General features: G+C 46.4%; 1 protein-coding gene across 2 annotated transcripts in view; it reads left to right on the top strand.

Annotated features, from left to right (window-relative positions):
• Window positions 1-19,188, top strand: part of glg1a (golgi glycoprotein 1a) — a 68,469-nt gene that overhangs the window by 43,217 nt on the left and 6,064 nt on the right. For both annotated transcript variants that reach the window (XM_060914724.1, XM_060914725.1), the window contains exons 13-25: window positions 8,004-8,090; window positions 8,278-8,340; window positions 8,496-8,609; window positions 11,544-11,632; window positions 13,279-13,396; window positions 13,573-13,665; window positions 15,204-15,341; window positions 15,479-15,602; window positions 16,410-16,552; window positions 16,658-16,759; window positions 16,845-16,952; window positions 17,044-17,164; window positions 17,243-17,349. In XM_060914724.1, coding sequence (XP_060770707.1) covers window positions 8,004-8,090; window positions 8,278-8,340; window positions 8,496-8,609; window positions 11,544-11,632; window positions 13,279-13,396; window positions 13,573-13,665; window positions 15,204-15,341; window positions 15,479-15,602; window positions 16,410-16,552; window positions 16,658-16,759; window positions 16,845-16,952; window positions 17,044-17,164; window positions 17,243-17,349 — 1,407 coding nt within the window. The remainder of the gene's footprint in view (window positions 1-8,003; window positions 8,091-8,277; window positions 8,341-8,495; window positions 8,610-11,543; window positions 11,633-13,278; window positions 13,397-13,572; window positions 13,666-15,203; window positions 15,342-15,478; window positions 15,603-16,409; window positions 16,553-16,657; window positions 16,760-16,844; window positions 16,953-17,043; window positions 17,165-17,242; window positions 17,350-19,188) is intronic.

Genomic DNA, 19,188 nt, shown 5'->3' with positions numbered 1-19,188 from the left:
GGTTTGCAGCGCTGACTCAGTTCGTGCAATCGCTGGTGTTGCATAGGCTACCGTGTAAGCTCTGTCAATTTCAGCGACAAATTAAAAATGGAAGCGGACGAATTGGTTCCTAAAAGAACTAGTAAGGGGTTAGTCATCTGGCATTTTTTTGGATATCGCGAGGAGGACGTGGAACAGCAAATGCCAGTTTGTAAAGTGTGCAAAAAAAAAAACTATCAAAATACATGGGTCTTGAAATAAATGCACATTAGTCATAAACAATGGTGACTACTCTCTTTTGTGTTATTTTTGACAGAAGTAAAATTCATACATGAACAAATTTTGGCGAGTTGATTTTCTGTTTGGCTAGTTACTTTGGAAGGTAACTAGTCCGGCTGGCTGGTGAAAAAATATATGAATTCCGAGCCCTGTTGTAGGACGGGAATAAAACGTACAGCGGGAATCAAAGCGACCAACATCTGCCAACGTTGTCAAAAGACGCGCGCCCTCTTTCGAATGTTGGCGTAATCAAGCCGGAAATTTTGTTTTGATAACAATCAGGAAAGTTTGAAAAAAGTAGGCAGTAATCGTCATTTAAACTCGTTTTTGTGCAATATTTCGTTTGGAAAACAGTTTTCAAAATGGTGGCACTGACACCTGGCTGGCACTTCACGTTTCAAAGTCTCGCACAAGTCTCGTGAAAATTGCGTGGATAAGCGACGCCTGCCGTGGACCAAACGAACTAAATTCAACATGGCTAAAAACCGAATAGGCCGATAAGTCTCGTCTCGTCTTCATCCGCTTATCCGGGGTGGGTCGCGGAGGCAGCAGTCTGAGCATGGAAGCCCAAACTTCCCTTTCCCCAGACACCTCGGCCAGCTCCTTGGGAAGAACACCGAGGTGTTCCCAGGCCAGCCGAGAGACATAGTCCCTCCAGCGTGTCCTGGGTCTTCCCCAGGGCCTCCTCCCGGGGGGACATGCCTGGAACACCTCCCCAGGGAGGCGTCCAGGAGGCATCCGAAAGAGATGCCCAAGCCACCTCAGCTGATTCCTCTCAATGTGGAGGAGCAGTGGCTCTACTCCGAGCTCCTCCCAAGTGTCTGTGCTTCTCACCCCATCTCTAAGGGAGCGCCCAGCCACCCTGCAAAGGAAACTCATTTCAGCCGCTTGTATCCGCGATCTTGTTCTTTCGGTCATTACCCAAAGCTCATGATCGTAGGTGAGAGTCGGAACATAGATCGACCGGTAAATCGAGAGCTTCGCATTTTGGCTCAGCTCCTTCACCACGACGGACCGGTAAAGCGACCGCATCACTGTGGAGGCTGCACCGATCCACCTGTCGAGCTTGTGCTCTATCCTTCCCTCACTCGTGAACAAGATCCCGAGATACTTAAACTCCTCCACTTGAGGCAGGACTTCTCCACCAGCCTGGAGAGGGCAAGCCACCCTTTTCTGGTCAAGAACCATGGCCTCGGACTTGGAGGTGCTGATTCTCATCCCAGCCGCTTCACACTCGACTGCAAACCGCCCCAGTGCATGCTGAAGGTCCTGGTTTGAAGACGCCAACAGGACATCATCCGCAAAAAGCAGAGATTAAATCCTGTGGTTCCCAAACAGGATTCCTTCCGGCCTCTGGAAACGTGACTGTGGTTTTGAGGAGATCCTTGAAGTATTCCTTCCACCGCCTGACAAGGTCCCCAGTGGAGGTCAACAGCTCCCCACCCGCACTGTAAACAGTGTTGGCAGAGTACTGCTTCCCCCTCCTGAGGCGCCGGACGGTTTGCCAGAATTTCTTCGAGGCCGACCGATAGTCCTCCTCCATCACCGAACTCCTCCCAGTTCCGAGTTTTTGCCTCCGCAATTGCCTGAGCTGCGGCACACCTGGCCTGCCAATACCCGTCAGCTGCCTCAGGAGTCCCGGAGGCCAACATGGCCCGATAGGACTCCTTCAGCTTGACGGCATCCCTTACTTCTAGTGTCCACCACCGGATTCGGGGATTGCCGCCACGACAGGCACCGGAGACCTTGCGGCCACAGCTCCAAACAGCCGCATCTACAATGGAGGTAGAGAACATGGTCCACTCAGACTCAATGTCCCCCGCCTCCCTCGGAAGCTGGGAGAAGCTCTCCCGGAGGTGGGAGTTAAAGACGGCCCCGACAGAGTGCTCGGCCAGACGTTCTCAGCAGACCCTCACCATACGTTTGGGCCTGCCAGGTCTGTCCGGTTTCCTCCTCCGCCAGCGGATCCAACTCACCACCTGGTGGTGATCAGTTGACAGCTCAGCCCCTCTCTTCACCCGAGTGTCCAAGACATAGGGCTGGAGATCAGATGAAACGACAAAGTCGATCATCGATCTCCGACCTAAGGTGTCCTGGTGCCATGTGCACTTATGGACACCCCTATGCTCGAACATGGTGTTCGTTATGGACAAACCGTGACTAGCACAGAAGTCCAATAACAAAACACCACTTGGGTTCAGATCGGGGAGGCCGTTCCTCCCAATCACGCCCCTCCAGGTGTCACTGTCGTTGCCCACATGAGCGTTGAAGTCCCCCAGTAGAACAACGGAGTCCCCAGTCTGAGCACCTCTCAGTACCTCTCCCAGGGACTCCAAGAAGGCCGGATACTCTATACTGCTATTCGGCCCGTAGGCACAAACAACAGCAAGAGCCCTCTCCCCGACCCGAAGGTGCAGAGAGGCGACCCTCTTGTTCACTGGGGTAAACTCCAACACATGGCGGCTGAGCTGGGGAGCTATAAGCAAGCCCACACCAGCCCGCTGCCGCTCACCATAGGCGACTCCAGAGAAGTGGAGAGTCCAGCCCCTCTCGAGGAGCTGGGTTCCGGAGCCCAAGCTGTGCGTGGAGGTGAGCCCGACGATCTCTAGCCGGTACGTCTCAACCTCCCGCACAAGCTCAGGCTCATTTCCCCCCCCCCCAGTGAAGTGACATTCCATGTCCCAACAGCTAGCCACTGTGTTCGGGGATCAGGTTGTTGAGTCGACTGCCACCCAATCCACACTGCACCGGTCCCCTACGGCTACCTCTGTGGGTGGTGAATCCACAGGAGGTCGGGCCCACGTCACCGCTTCGGACTGAGCCCGGCCGGGCCCCGTGGGCAAAGGCCCGGCCACCAAGCACTCGCATATGAGCCCCAACCCTGGGCCTGGCTCCAGGGTGGGGCCCCGGCTGCGCCATACCAGGCGATGTCACGGTCCTTGATCTATTATGATCCATAAGGGGTTTGGTGAACTGCTCTTAGTCTGGCCTGTCACCTAGGACCTGTCTGCCTTGGGAGACCCTAACGGGGGCGTAATGCCCCCGACAACATAGCTCCTCGGATCATTCAAGCACACAAACCCCTCCACCACAATAAGGTGGCAGTTCTAGGAGGGGAGGCCGATAAGTATAATATTTAATTGCAGTTAGTTGCCAATGCGAGTCAAGATATAAGGTTACTAAAACCGAAATCGTAATTGAATAACACAATTAAGAAATAAAGCAAGTTTAAAAATTACTTCAATTCCCCTTGAAGTAAGAAATCTAAGCTGATTATCTGGTTAAATTGTATTGTACAGCAAGTTTTTTATTTTTTTTTATTATTACACGAAGTAATACATCCAGTCCCCTCTGAGTATATTGGAATGACAAGGCCAATTTATTTATTTATTTTGCTCTGCCTCAGTAGTTGAGGTTGTGTCTTGGTTTGGGCTTGTATGGCTGGTTCTGGAACAGACTCACTAATTTTTATTGATGATGTAACTTGTATTAAATCATGATGTAGCACCAGAATGAATTCCAAGGTCTGCAGAAACATTTTGTCTGCCAGTATTGCAGAAAATAACGAATTGGCCATTCCATTCCAATACTTTTGGAGGGAGTGTGGTATGATCACACTTGGATCACCCTGAGTGCACAGCTGAGATGAATAGTTCACACTTGGCCTTTTCATGTGTCTTAAATCTTCACTAGCTGCTTGTGATCGTGTTACGTGATTTTTAGTGTGTGTTGCCAGTTTTCCCAAAAGCAACAAGATGATATTTCAAAAAGAGCTCCATCATTACTGGCCTAATATCAAAATGTAAAATAAAATGTATAACTAGTCACGTTTGTTTGGTGGGGTGCTTATTTTTATATATATTATATTTAAATATATATTATATTTAAATATATCTCGTCTCGTCTTCTTCCGCTTTATCCGGGACCGGGTCGCGGAGGCAGCAGTCTAAGCAGGGAAGCCCAAACTTCCCTTTCCCCAGACACCTCGGCCAGCTCCTCGGGAAGAACACCGAGGCGTTCCCAGGCCAGCCGAGAGACATAGTCCCTCCAGCGTGTCCTGGGTCTTCCCCGGGGCCTCCTCCCGGGGGGACATGCCTGGAACACCTCCCCAGGGAGGCGTCCAGGAGGCATCCGAAAAAGATGCCCGAGCCACCTCAGCTGATTCCTCTCGATGTGGAGCAGCAGCGGCTCTACTCCGAGCTCCTCCCGAGTGACTGTGCTTCTCACCCTATCTCTAAGGGAGCGCCCAGCCACCCTGCGAAGGAAACTCATTTCGGCCGCTTGTATCCGCGATCTTGTCCTTTCGGTCATTACCCAAAGCTCATGACCATAGGTGAGAGTCGGAACGTAGATCGACCGGTAAATTGAGAGCTTTGCCTTTTGGCTCAGCTCCTTCTTCACCACAACGGACCGGTAAAGCGACCGCATCACTGCGGAGGCTGCACCGATCCGCCTGTCGATCTCACGCTCCATCCTTCCCTCACTCGTGAACAAGATCCCGAGATACTTAAACTCCTCCACTTGAGGCAGAACTTCTCCACCAACCTGGAGAGGGCAAGCCACCCTTTTCCGGTCGAGAACCATGGCCTCGGACTTGGAGGTGCTGATTCTCATCCCAGCCGCTTCACACTCGACTGCAAACCGCCCCAGTGCATGCTGAAGGTCCTGGTTTGAAGAAGCCAACAGGACAACATCATCCGCAAAAAGCAGAGATGAAATCCTGTGGTTCCCAAACAGGATTCCTTCTGGCCCCTGGCTGCGCCTAGAAATTCTGTCCATAAAAATTATGAACAGAACCGGTGACAAAGGGCAGCCCTGCCGGAGTCCAACATGCACTGGGAACAGGTCTGACTTACTGCCGGCAATGCGAACCAGACTCCTGCTCCGTTCGTACAGGGACCGGACAGCCCTTAGCAAAGAGCCCCGAACCCCATACTCCCGAAGCACCCCCCACAGAATACTACGGGGGACACGGTCGAATGCCTTCTCCAGATCCACAAAGCACATGTGGACTGGTTGGGCAAACTCCCATGAACCCTCGAGCACCCTATGAAGGGTATAGAGCTGGTCCAGTGTTCCGCGACCAGGACGAAAACCGCATTGTTCCTCCTGGATCCGAGGTTCGACTATTGGTCGAATTCTCCTCTCCAGTACCCTGGAGTAAACCTTCCCTGGGAGGCTGAGAAGTGTGATTCCCCTATAATTGGGGCACACTCTCCGGTCCCCTTTCTTAAAAAGAGGGACCACCACCCCAGTCTGCCACTCCAGAGGCACTGTCCCTGACCGCCACGCGATGTTGCAGAGGCGTGTCAACCAAGACAGCCCCACAACATCCAGAGACTTGAGATACTCAGGGCGGATCTCATCCACCCCCGGTGCCTTGCCACCGAGGAGCTTGCAAACCACCTCAGTGACTTCGGCTTGGGTAATGGACGAGTCCACCTCTGAGTCATCAGCCTCAGTCTCCTCAGTGGAAGACATGACGGTGGGATTGAGGAGATCCTCAAAGTATTCCTTCCACCGCCCGACAATGTCCCCAGTCGAGGTCAACAGCTCCCCACCCGCACTGTAAACAGTGTTGGCAGAGTACTGCTTCCCCCTCCTGAGGCGCCGGACGGTTTGCCAGAATTTCTTCGAGGCCGACCGATAGTCCTTCTCCATGGCCTCCCCGAACTCCTCCCAGTTCCGAGTTTTTGCTTCCGCAACTGCCCGAGCTGCAGCACGCCTGGCCTGCCGATACCCGTCAGCTGCCTCGGGAGTCCTGGAGGTTAACATGGCCCGATAGGACTCCTTCTTCAGCTTGACGGCATCCCTTACTTCTGGTGTCCACCACCGGGTTCGGGGATTGCCGCCACGACAGGCACCGGAGACCTTGCGGCCACAGCTCCGAACAGCTGCATCCACAATGGAGGTAGAGAACATGGTCCACTCAGACTCAATGTCCCCCGCCTCCCTCGGAAGCTGGGAAAAGCTCTCCCGGAGGTGGGAGTTAAAGACCTCCCCGACAGAGTGCTCGGCCAGACGTTCCCAGCAGACCCTCACCATACGTTTGGGCCTGCCAGGTCTGTCCAGCTTCCTCCTCCGCCAGCGGATCCAACTCACCACCAGGTGGTGATCAGTTGACAGCTCAGCCCCTCTCTTCACCCGAGTGTCCAAGACATAGGGCCGGAGATCAGATGAAACGACTACAAAGTCTATCATTGACCTCCGACCTAAGGTGTCCTGGTGCCACGTGCACTTATGGACACCCCTATGCTCGAACATGGTGTTCGTTATGGACAAACCGTGACTAGCACAGAAGTCCAATAACAAAACACCACTTGGGTTCAGATCGGGGAGGCCGTTCCTCCCAACCACGCCCCTCCAGGTGTCACTGTCATCTCCCATGTGAGCATTGAAGTCCCCCAGTAACACAATGGAGTCCCCAGTCTGAGCACTCCTCAGTACCTCTCCCAGGGACTCCAAGAAGGCCGGATACTCTATACTGCTATTTGGGCCATAGGCACAAACAACAGCAAGAGCCCTCTCCCCAAGCCGAAGGCGCAGCGAGGCGACCCTCTCGTTCACTGGGGTAAACTCCAACACATGGCGGCTGAGCTGGGGAGCTATAAGCAAGCCCACACCAGCCCGCCGCCGCTCACCACGGGCGACTCCAGAGAAGTGGAGAGTCCAGCCCCTCTCGAGGAGCTGGGTTCCAGAGCCCAAGCTGTGCGTGGAGGTGAGCCCGACTATCTCTAGCCGGTACCTCTCAACCTCCCGCACAAGCTCAGGCTCTTTCCCCCCCAGCGAAGTGACATTCCATGTCCCAACAGCCAGCCGCTGTGTCCGGGGATCAGGTCATCGAGGCCCCTGCCTTCGACTGCCACCCAATCCACATTGCACCAGTCCCCTACTGCTACCTCTGTGGGTGGTGAACCCACAGGAGGTCGGGCCCACGTCACCTCTTCGGGCTGAGCCCGGCCGGGCCCCATGGGCAAAGGCCCGGCCACCAAGCGCTCGCATACGAGCCCCAACCCCGGGCCTGGCTCCAGGGTGGGGCCCCGGCTGCGTCATCCCGGGCGACGTCACGGTCCTCGGATTTCTCTCCATAGGGGTTTTGGTGAACTGCTCTTAGTCTGGCCTGTCACCTAGGACCTGTCTGCCTTGGGAAACCCTGACAGGGGCATAATGCCCCCGACAACATAGCTCCTAGGATCATTCAAGCACACAAACCCCTCCACCATAATAAGGTGGCAGTTCAAGGAGGGGATTTAAATATATATTATATTTAAATATATAAAGGTTTGTTGCAAAGATTGTTTGATTTTATTTTGTTTCAAACTCACATGATTGCAAGCACATGATGTAGCAAGCTGTAGCGATCATCTCCCATTTTATGTAGTCTGTAACTCGAGCCCTTTTAAAAAGTGAATTTTGGATATGTGTTTCTAGAACATGTTTCACAGACAGGATGTGTTCCCTGTGGTTTCTGAGGCTCATATGACCTCATTTACGTTTATACCTAGCGCTGACAACTTGTGATTCCATCACTTAATTCCAGGTGTAAATGGGGCCTTGGCAGATACTTGCATTGCTTGTTTTACTTGCATTACACCTTGCATATATTTCTTGTTTGTTTCTCGGTGCTCTCACACACTACACTTCAACTCCTTACCCTGGCCATTGGTTATAAATTAAATCATATTTGCTTTATATTTTATTATAATTATATTTACATTGCTTTGGTGTGTCCGTGTGTGTTGCAGGAGTTGGAGTGTTTACAGGATCATTTAGATGATTTGGGATCAGACTGTAGAGATGTAGTGGGAAACCTGACCGAGCTGGAGTCTGAAGTATGAAAAACACTCCTCTTTCACCCCTTTTTCGCTTTGTCAGGCATTTTCTACTTTACTGTTGCATTATGAATACTGACAGACATCTGATGATGTACTGTTTTAACTGTGCTGTAACACTGTGTTTGTTTGTGTGGTAACCATTTTATGTAACACATTAACAATTTTTTTTTTTTTCCCTTTTAAGGATATTCAGATTGAAGCCCTTTTAATTCGAGCCTGTGAACCGGTCATCCAGTCACACTGCCATGTAAGTCAGATTGTCCAGTTACTAAACCTCACAAAATCCCCAGCCAAAACAACAACTCCACCCAGTCTCCCTGTATACCCCCCCCCCCCCCCCCGTTTTTTTTCTTTTCCTTCCCCCTTCTCATTTGTGGATCTCTTCCTCTTTTTGTCTAATAGGAGGTGGCAGATAATCAGATAGATACTGGAGATCTGATGGAGTGTCTTGTGCTCAATAAACACCAGAAGGAAATGAATGAAAAATGTGCAGTTGGAGTCACTCACTTTCAACTGGTAATACTGCTTTAAACATCTAACCGTAGTTTTGTATCTAGCTACCCAAGCCGCTACAATGTACAGGAACAGTTAAAAGATTGGACATTATTTCCCTGATTTTTTTTTTCTTCAATTTCTTTGTCATTCAGTGTGAAAATGCTGTTTCTAGGACAAAGGCAGGGTTTTGAACCAGAATTTTTTTCCTATTGGTTCGTTCCGAACAGAAACGGAATTTTAACGTTTCCGGTTTTGGGTTCCACCATTAAATAGACGTTCCCGAACCGGTTAGAACAAAAAAATTTCGTTCCCGGAACGGTTAATTACGTTCCCTGTCAGCTGTTTAACAAATGGCTATAAAATTATGTCTCTGTCTCATCCAGCTTAAGCCAAATGTAGGCTAATTCTATTACAACCTTCATTAAATAAGACAAGAAATAATTCAAAACAATTATTATTTCAAATGTTGGCGATTTGGATTCTCAGTATGTCTTCCCATCTACACAAACAGAAAAAGTGCCAAAAATGAAAGATAATTCGTTTAGTGTGTTACCAAAGACTAGTCAGGCCCTATAGAGGGCTACCGCATGACGTCACCGCGCCGCGAGATTTTGTTAGGCGCCATATTGGAAGACCAAGTATACATCTATGCAAGTACATACATACATAAAACAAACTACACCTGAAATGTAGCCAGGGCCGGTTCTGCCCTAATCTGGACCCGGGTGCAACATCGCGCAACCCACCCCACCCCACCCCACCCACCACCCACCCCCCCCCAAAAAAAAACACCAGTCTAAATCAGGACAACCATCACATAACTATAAACATTTTAGATCAACTATTTTAACTAAATGGGCTATAATAAATAAGCCTGCAGGCAGCCACGGCGGGCCGCCTCAGAAAAGTAACCATTCAATGACAACTGAAAGCCTGCAGCCATGGCGGGCTGCCTCAGAAAAGTAACCATTTGTCCTACCTTAAAACTCGTTTTGCATTTTCTGCCTCCTTTTTTGTATTTTCGACCCTCAGTTTATTTTCTTTCCTTTTCTGAAAACCCGATTTGTGTCCAGACATTTTGTTCTGCTACCAACGAACTAACTTGTCAGGTCTCGTCTCTCGAGCCCGCGATGATTCCCGTGGGAAGGGCAACAACTGATACATTTTTACAAACAGCCAATAGGGAGGTTGCAACGTTCAGGCTCTTCTTTGCTCAGACACTCAGTAATGCACTTATTCACTTATCACGTGGAGACATGATAGTAGTCCACCTTCCCGCTCTCTCCATTCAGTCAGCGAACGTCACACAGGAAGTGAACCCCAGCGGGTCATAGAAACTTGCGCAGGAGAAGAATGACTTTTATTTGTAGGCTATGGAAACTTTGAGGAATGAAATAAAAACCGGTATTAACCGGTTACCATTATTTTTAATAAGCGTTTCTGTTCCGGAACATAAAAAATAATAAAGTTTCTGTTCCATGTGAAATAGAAAACGCATCACACAATGTTTACATCCATTTTTAAAGAAATTTATTTATTTATTTTACATATACGGGGTGGCACGGTGGTGTAGTGGTTAGCACTGTTGCCTCACAGCAAGAAGGTCCGGGTTCGAGCCCCGTGGCCGGCGAGGGCCTTTCTGTGCGGAGTTTGCATGTTCTCCCCGTGTCTGCGTGGGTTTCCTCTGGGTGCTCCGGTTTCCCCCACAGTCCAAAGACATGCAGGTTAGGTTAACTGGTGACTCTAAATTGACTGTAGGTGTGAATGGTTGTCTGTGTCTATGTGTCAGCCCTGTGATGACCTGGCGACTTGTCCAGGGTGTACCCCGCCTTTCGCCCGTAGTCAGCTGGGATAGGCTCCAGCTTGCCTGCGACCCTGTAGAACAGGATAAAGCGGCTACAGATAATGAGATGAGATATTTTACCTGTTTTCTCATTCCTTCTATATATCATATTATTTGAAACAATTCAGTTAGTTGTAATACTTTTTTTTTTTAATTATCCAATTTGTGGGAAAAATAAATTGCTTGTAATGTATTATTAGATTAGATAGAACTTTACTGATCCCTTTGGGAGGGTTCCCTCAGGGAAATTAAAATTCCAGCAGCATCATTACAGGATAAACATAGAATAGAAAATAGAGAACTTCTAGATTAATTAAATTAAGTATTTACATATACAAATATAAAAAAGAATAAGATCTGAGGAGGGAAAAAAAAAAGTCCAGCAGGAGAGGTATTGCACATTGTCCTGTATTGCTTATTGTTAGGCTAGGCTACTGCTCCTTCCCGTCCTCTGTCCTCCTGTTACCCCTCCTCCCCCCCAGAGAGGAGTTGTACAGTCTGATGGCGTGAGGGACAAAGGAGTTTTTGAGTCTGTTCGTCCTGCACTTGGGAAGGAGCATTCTGTCACTGAACAGGCTCCTCTGGTTGCTGATGACGGTGTGCAGAGGGTGACTGGCCTCGTCCATGATCAGTAGTTTGTCCATAGACCTCTTCTCTGCCACCGTCACCAGTCTCATTTATGTAAATTTAAACTGTTTGTTCATCTAGGTTTTTTTTTTTTTTGCACACCTCCCTTATCAGTTGGAGTTGTAGTATTTGTGTGCATTGCCTTTATCAGTACTTCAGTTCTTTGTGTGTGATTGTCTCCACACCAGTCTGGCTATTAACAGTAAAATACCTGTCCAAACGTTTTGTGTGTAAGCCCTTAAACAATAACCTCACCCCTTGTGTAAAGACTAGTAGTATTATGACTGGCGTTATGTTCACAGCATTTACAGTATATTAATTATATTAAGTTACTCCAGCTGTTTGCTGTGTTGTGCGTCAGTGCTCTGGTTGTAAATTTGTAAAGCACAGTTCCCATTTCGAACTGGGTTCTGAGGGAGCATCCCTAATGCTTTGCATGTTTTGATTTCCTCATTTCTCATTGCTGCTCTCATCTTCCTCTTCAGGTCCAAATGAAAGATTTCCGCTTTTCGTACAAGTTCAAGATGGCTTGCAAGGAGGATGTTCTCAAGCTCTGCCCCAACATCAAAAAGAAGTGAGCGTGGAGCTAATGGTCATGTACTAATTCAAATTTAAAACAGAATTACTTGCTAACGCAATTGTTTCCTTAAACTGGCAAAGCAGTATTTGTGTCGTTTATCCTTACTGGTTTACCTCTGTCCGTCCGTCCGTATCTCCGTCTGTCCAAAACACCCTTTTTCTCAGCAACCACAAATCATAGCCACTTGGTACCCAACTTTAGCTTGGGGTTGTATACCGTGCATTAGGGCTGTGCTCACAGCTCGCGATACTCGACCATGCACGATTTTCGGGGGTACGATACGATATCGTTCACTCACTTGAAAATCGAAAATCCCATATATGACACTTCATGCATATCTCCCGGTTCTGTAGCAGGTTGTCATCAGTTTTCACTTGATTTAAAGCATGTTTCATGCCAGAAATTGACGGAAATTCATGCTTGCAACCTGTTCCAACCAAAAACGTTTTTATTTACAAATGGCGCTTCAGGGCATGCGCACTAGAAATTAGGCCAGGCCTGGATGCATGCCTAGTCGGTTTGTTTCACAGTATCATGATTTTATATTTTAGTAGAATGCTTTTAAAGCATCCCAATGTGTCCTTGACCCTTCTCTGGAATCCTATTTGGCGTCTTTTAACATTCAAATAGTTAAAATAAATAGATTATAAATAGATTGGCTGGTGTATTATAAGCCAGCCAATCAGAATCAGTGTCTTAAGGCAGCAACATGCCGTAATGGCTGTTTGTTGTCTAATTAGTATCCAATATCTCTGTCATTTGTGCCTTTATTGTCCGACTTTTGTTATAGAAACACAACAAATGACGAAATAGATAACATCTTTAGACATTTGGTGACCCAAATCTGAAGTTTGCTTGGATAATATCAGCTGGAAGTGGCTCAATCGGTATGTTGTTATCAGTAGATTAAGTTTCAATGGGCTCTGCTACAGACGCTGCAAGCCGCTAATTACGTCCCCCATGTCTCCATGGCCTCGTCTCGAGACTCATTGATCGAATAATTTTGGCGCCAAACGTATTCGCGCCCTCTGCTTACAATACATTAAAGACATCGTTTAACTCGATATATCGCATGATATTGTGAGCAACTGATGGCAAACGAGCACAGTCCTACCGTGCATACCGTTTTCAGGTCTGTCGCACATCGACTTCCTGTATGTATTTACGAAACATGGGTGGATTTGCAAAGTTTTTGTAACATTTTTCTCAGCAACTACAAATCACACCTGCTTGATACTTGGTTCTGAACTTCAGCTTGGGGTTCTGTACTGTTTTATGGTCTGTCACACATCGATTTCCTGTTTACCAACTGAATGTATTTAGGAAACACTCAGGGTGGATTTTGACGCTGTTTCAAGAAGCAAAATCCTATTTCAAAATGACAGTTTACCAGGATGCTCTTTGAAATACCTGGAGAAAACACTTCTCTTTACTTCCTTGTTTCAGGGTTAATTATTTGTCGAAGTCAACATTCATAATAAGTGTCCTATTCCTTCGATTGCTTGCATTCTGATATAAGCAAGAGCAGGGGACTATGTAAGTGAGCAGTAGCTCACAGTTGATCTTGTTTAATTAATTTTTGGCTAGTTTAACCCAGATCGGGGGCTGGGGAATCATTCATGGAGTATTTGTGTGTGCAGGGTGGATGTGGTCATCTGTCTGAGCACCATGGTCAGGAATGATACACTGCAGGAGGTGAAAGACCAACGTGTTTCCATGAAGTGCCGGAGGCAGCTCAGAGTCGAGGAACTGGAGATGGTTGGTTAATTCACAAATCGGAGTCCACATACCAGTTGTAAATATTTATACAGAAACTGTGATGTAATGTTACTGTACATTTACTGTTGGATTGGTGTGACCTTGCTGTGTGTTTATACTACACAGCTCTGTTTGTCCTTACTGTAGCGTGACTGTGGTGCTGTGCTCTGTTCCAGTCAGAGGATATCCGCCTGGACCCAGATCTGTACGAGAACTGCAAGCAGGACATAAAGGATCATTGTCAGAACGTGGTGTACGGCAATGCACAGGTCTGTCTTTCTGAAATACAGTACTCTGGATCATTTGCTCCAGCTCTACAGTTCAGAAGGGGCAAAATCCTCAGTAAAGAAACTAGTAATGTTTCATAGACGATACTAACACAGATTTTGGTGTGAATTCTAAACAAATACAAGCACATCTATATTATGGATGAGGAGATTGCGTTACACTCATTAACTGACTTAAAGGAACAGTCCACCGTATTTCCATAATGAAATATGCTCTTATCTGAATTGAGACGAGCTGCTCCGTACCTGTCCGAGCTTTGCGCGACCTCCCAGTCAGTCAGATGCAGTCAGACGCGCTGTCACTCCTGTTAGCAATGTAGCTAGGCTCAGCATGGCCAACGGTATTTTTGGGGGCTGTAGTTAGATGCGACCAAACTCTTCCGCGTTTTTCCTGTTTACATAGGTTTATATGACCAGTGACATGAAACAAGTTCAGTTACACAAATTGAAACGTGGCGATTTTCTATGCTATGGAAAGTCCGCACTATAATGACAGGCGTACTAACACCTTGTGCGAGCTTCGGCAGCGCATTGATATCTGAGCTCCGTATCAATGCGCTGCCGAAGCGCGCAGAAGGTGTTAGTACGCCTGTCATTATAGTGCGCACTTTCCATGGCATAGAAAATCGCTACGTTTCAATTTGTGTAACTGAACTTGTTTCATGTCACTGGTCATATAAACCTATGTAAACAGGAAAAACGCGGAAGAGTTTGGTCGCATCTAACTACAGCCCCAAAAAATACCATTGGCCATGCTGAGCCTAGCTACATTGCTAACAGGAGTGACAGCGCGTCTGACTGCGTCTGACTGACTGGGAGGTCGCGCAAAGCTCGGACAGGTACGGAGCAGCTCGTCTCATTTCAGATAAGAGCATATTTCATTATGGAAATACGGTGGACTGTTCCTTTAAACTGGGAAGATGAAATTGATTTGGTCATGTAATTTTAAAATGACATTTCACAATTTTTCGCTGAAGGTGAAGATCAATGAATAATTACAGACAAATTTGAGGTTATTATTCATCGATATTCACTGACCCTGAGGCGGATAATTGTTTTCAGATAAATACATGGGTGATTTGATTTATTTATTTCCAAAATCGTATTCAAATTTTTAAAAAAATGTTAAATTCCAAAAGTGGCATGCAAATGTAATAATGGCGCAGCGCAGACTTGTCACTTTCCTCTGCCGAGTCACATAAAATACTTTTTTGTTTTGAAATTGATAAAATAAATCACAATTCCACCTTACCTCTGAATAGTTTTAGATGAAACTTTGTAGCATCTTTAGAGCTTTTAGGAACAGCATTTTCTTTCATCATTTGTAATTCTTCCTCACGTACGGCGATAAAACGATTGACAGCCATTTTGCCGAGTCGCTCTAGGTGGTGATCAAGAGATTGGTCAAGAAAGTCGATCAACGCGCGCGATTCTTCTGTCATCACCTGCGCATTTGCTAATATACATTAATACCTTATTAAATTAGCGTCTGTATAATATGCTTGGTTTTATGTGTGCAGGTGATTGAGTGCCTGAAGGACAATAAGAAGCATCTAACCCAGCGCTGTCACCAGAAGATCTTTAAACTGCAGGAAACTGAGATGATTGACCCTGAACTTGACTTTCAGCTCATGAGAGTGTGTAAACAGATGATCAGGGTGAGTGATCATAAACCGGTGTTTCTTTTACCTAATTTGCAGTGAATCACCTGATTCCAAACAGCACTTGTAGATGGAGTCTGCATGTTCAGTGGAGTAGTGCGTGGTATATCATAACATGCTTTTTGGTGTTGTAGCGTTTCTGCTCTGAAGCCGATGCTAAGGACATGCTCCAGTGCCTGAAACGGAACAAGAACAGTGAGCTCATGGACCCGAAATGCAAACAGATGATCACGAAGAGACAGATCACCCAGAACACGGGTATAGTCTGACAGACATACTTATACATTATCTGTTTTAATTCTTTGTTATCCATGTCAAAAACGTACTTCATGCTGTTCTAGAGAGACTATTACACTACGTTCACACTGCAGGCTGAAGTGACTCAAATCCGATCTTTTCGCCCATATGTGACCTGTATCCGATCTTTTATTGACAATATGAACGAGACAGATCCGATTTTTTCAAATCCGACCCAGGCCGTTTGGATATGTGGTCCTAATTCCGATTCCTATCCGATCTTTTCATATGCGACTTCAGTCTGAACCGCCAGGTCGCATTCATCCGACTTGCACGTCATCAACAAGCCACAAACGTCACTATTCTGCGCTGAAGTAGGCGGCGGGTCTCTCAAAAAAAGTTTCAACAACAAAACCCTTGCCCTCTTCTTTCTCAACCTCCTCCTTAACATCAGGCTATTGTGCATGTTCTGGCTCCGTCGCAACAACAACTGCATCATCGCCAGGTACTCCATGCTGGCTACTGTCATACACAGGAAACTTCAGGTTACTTCCGTAAACACTGGCCATGCTCACTGCGTGTGACGTCGTCGTATCCTGCAATGCGCATGCGGAACACTTTTAGGTCGCTTTTCGTTCATACTGAGGATCACATACAAGTCGCATATATTTGTTAATGTGAACGACCTCACAAAAAAATCGGATTTCACAAAAAAATCGGAATTGAGCATTAAGCCTTGCAGTGTGAACGTAGTGTTAGATATACCAAGCACTGTTTAGATATAATTATAATTAGACTGTGTTTAAGTGGATTCTTTCACATGTCCAGATTACAGATTGAACCCAGTTCTGAGGAAGGCTTGTAAGGCTGACATTCCCAAGTTCTGCCAGAACATTCTGAACAAAGCAAAAGATGACATTGAGTTAGAGGGCCAGGTCATCTCCTGCCTCAAACTCAAATATGCTGACCAGGTCTGTTCTACAGCACTCGACTCTGCTCTGTTACTTTGCAGTTTAACAGTGTAGCTGGTTATGACTGGGTCTGTGGTTGTAACCATTGTTGAACTGTGTGTGCAGCGTCTCTCTTCAGACTGTGAGGACCAGATCAGGATCATTCTGCAGGAGTCTGCCTTGGACTACAGACTGGACCCTCAGTTACAGATGCAGTGCAGTGAGGAGGTCCGTTACTCCTCCAGCTTCCTCCAAGTGTCACCGTAATTATATGTAGTACTATGTGGTTTAATGTCACATATTTGTGTCTTAGATCCCACGACTGTGTGCAGAAGAAGTAGCGGCCCAGGAACAGACGGGTCAGGTGGAGGAATGTCTCAAAGTGAATCTCCTCAAGATTAAAAATGAGGGCTGCAAAAAGGTGCCTCATTACTTGTCCGACTATAAAATTGTCTAAAATTCTCCTCAACCATGTCGTCCAGTTTTAATTCATGCCTGTTGTATGTTTGTAGGAAGTGCTGAATATCCTCAAGGAGAGTAAGGCAGACATTTTTGTGGATCCAGTGTTACACACAGCATGTGCGCTTGACCTTAAGCATCAGTGCGCTGCCATCCCACCTGGTAGAGGAAGACGTGAGTACTTAACACCACAGTCAGTATATTCCTGAAGAGGTTTCAGAGGATATTCACTCCGCTGTGTGTGCTTCTCAGAGATGTCTTGTCTGATGGAGGCGCTTCAGGATAAGAGAGTGAGACTCCAGCCTGAGTGTAAGAAGAGACTGCAAGACCGGATAGACATGTGGAGCTACGCTGCCAAGGTAACACACTACTACTATTACTACTTGTAGGTAGTGGTCCAACTTTATTGGAAGTTGAGGTGAAGTCCAGGTTTATTGCCATATTTAAAAATAATCAGCAAAATAGTTGAACATAATACAGGGTGGCCGCGGGTCCTTAAAAAGTCTTAAAAAGTCTTAAATTTAATTTTCCTAAAATAAGGCCATTAAAAAGTCTTAAATTTCAAACCCCGTGGTCTTAAATTTTCAATCTTAAATTTATGGAGATTTTACTCAGTCATATCGTTAAAATGTGGTACACTTTGGATGGGGAAAAAGTTTAATCGTTTTTGATGCTCACAATTATACCGCACAGGCTCCGAATCCACCGGTTGCTAGACACACGCGTGCTTGACAACCACTCAGTGCCTGATCTGTTGTGTAAGTCCTATCGTTTGAGAGAGAGAGCAGCCCTGCCCCTCTCTGCTCCCTGAGTGGAGCTCGTCGCCTTGGTAACGGTGCTCGCAGGTGCAGGGAAGAGACACAATATGACAAGCAAAGAGCGCTTTTTTTCAGAGTTCCCTCTCCTTGAACAACGCTGATTTACATGGAAACAAAAGGAGCTATTCACAAAATTCTTGCACATTGAGCGCTACAAGGCTCCCATAAACACATTGATGTAAGTTTTTTGTCCCTAGTGTAAAAAATGTGGACACTAGAGCGAGTTAAAAACAAGTGACATTTCTGATTTTGCAGTAAAAGCGCTGCCACGTTTATAATGGGAGTCTATGGGGCAGCGCGCCTGTCCTCTCCTTACTTTCAGGCTTCTCATTCAAAAACTGTAAATCCTATCGCTCAGGTAGACAAATTGTGTGAATCAAGACAAGTGTGGCTACTACTTTTGAGAAAATTGTGTGTAAAGTGAAAATTGTGGCTGAAAACACAGTTTAAATGAGAAAGTTAGAGCTTTTTTTTTTTTTTTCAAGCTCTCTACACTCTAAACTCCTGAGCTCCACTGGTGTGTAACGCCATAGACACCCATTATAAAGCCTGAATTTCTCCAGATTTGCTCATGGTGTTTGATCTGTGACTGATCAAAAAGTATAGAACCTAGGAAAAAAGTTGAATGCCAGATCCACACAGGAGAATTTTGTCTCCATTTTAAAGTTTGAGTCATGTCTCTCGGTGAAAGCATGCCAGAGCAGCGGATGTTTGAAAAACATTGAAAATGTGCGATTTTTTTCAATTAATTCCATAGAAAATGAATGGGAAATTTTGTGTGATTTTTTTCGCGACTATGTCGCGAAAAAAATCGTAGAATGCTGAACAAAGTAATAGCATAGCGAGTCCGATCGAGCCGCACGTTTTGATGTATTGTTTGTCTGTGTGCGATGTACGGTTATTGGGTTATTCGAAATCGAAATTTGTACAGAAGATGAAAAACGGAAGAACAAGAGTTTGCTGTGCTTTGCTCCCTATATGGGAGTCAATAGTTTGCAATGCATAGCACTGCATCACTAATAATAAACTCCTGTGCACGCAGTTCCCAGGATTAAATATATTTTCCACAGACCATTTATTTATTCACTTTACTCAAATACAAAGTAAAATGGCAGTAAATCATCTTTCTTTTCTTGTGTATTGCATCATGAGGCATTCCTGGCTTGTAAATCTCTTATTTTCGGTGCATGACACATTCACGCAGCTGAACATGCTATGAATTAACAACGACAGCGGTCTGCAGTGGCGGCTACACAAACACTCAGCGAACATTTCTCCATTTGTGTATGAAAATACACTCCAACGACTCAGTTTGGTTTCATTTACAACCAGCGGTGTCTTTTGATGCCAGCACGTAATTGAACGAGAGAAGACTGGTTT

This window comes from Neoarius graeffei, chromosome 2, assembly GCF_027579695.1.
Source record: "Neoarius graeffei isolate fNeoGra1 chromosome 2, fNeoGra1.pri, whole genome shotgun sequence".
In the NCBI taxonomy this organism is placed as follows: Eukaryota; Metazoa; Chordata; class Actinopteri; order Siluriformes; family Ariidae; genus Neoarius; species Neoarius graeffei.
The sequence above is the reverse complement of the archived record's forward strand: the minus strand, read 5'-3'. Positions and strand labels throughout refer to the sequence as shown.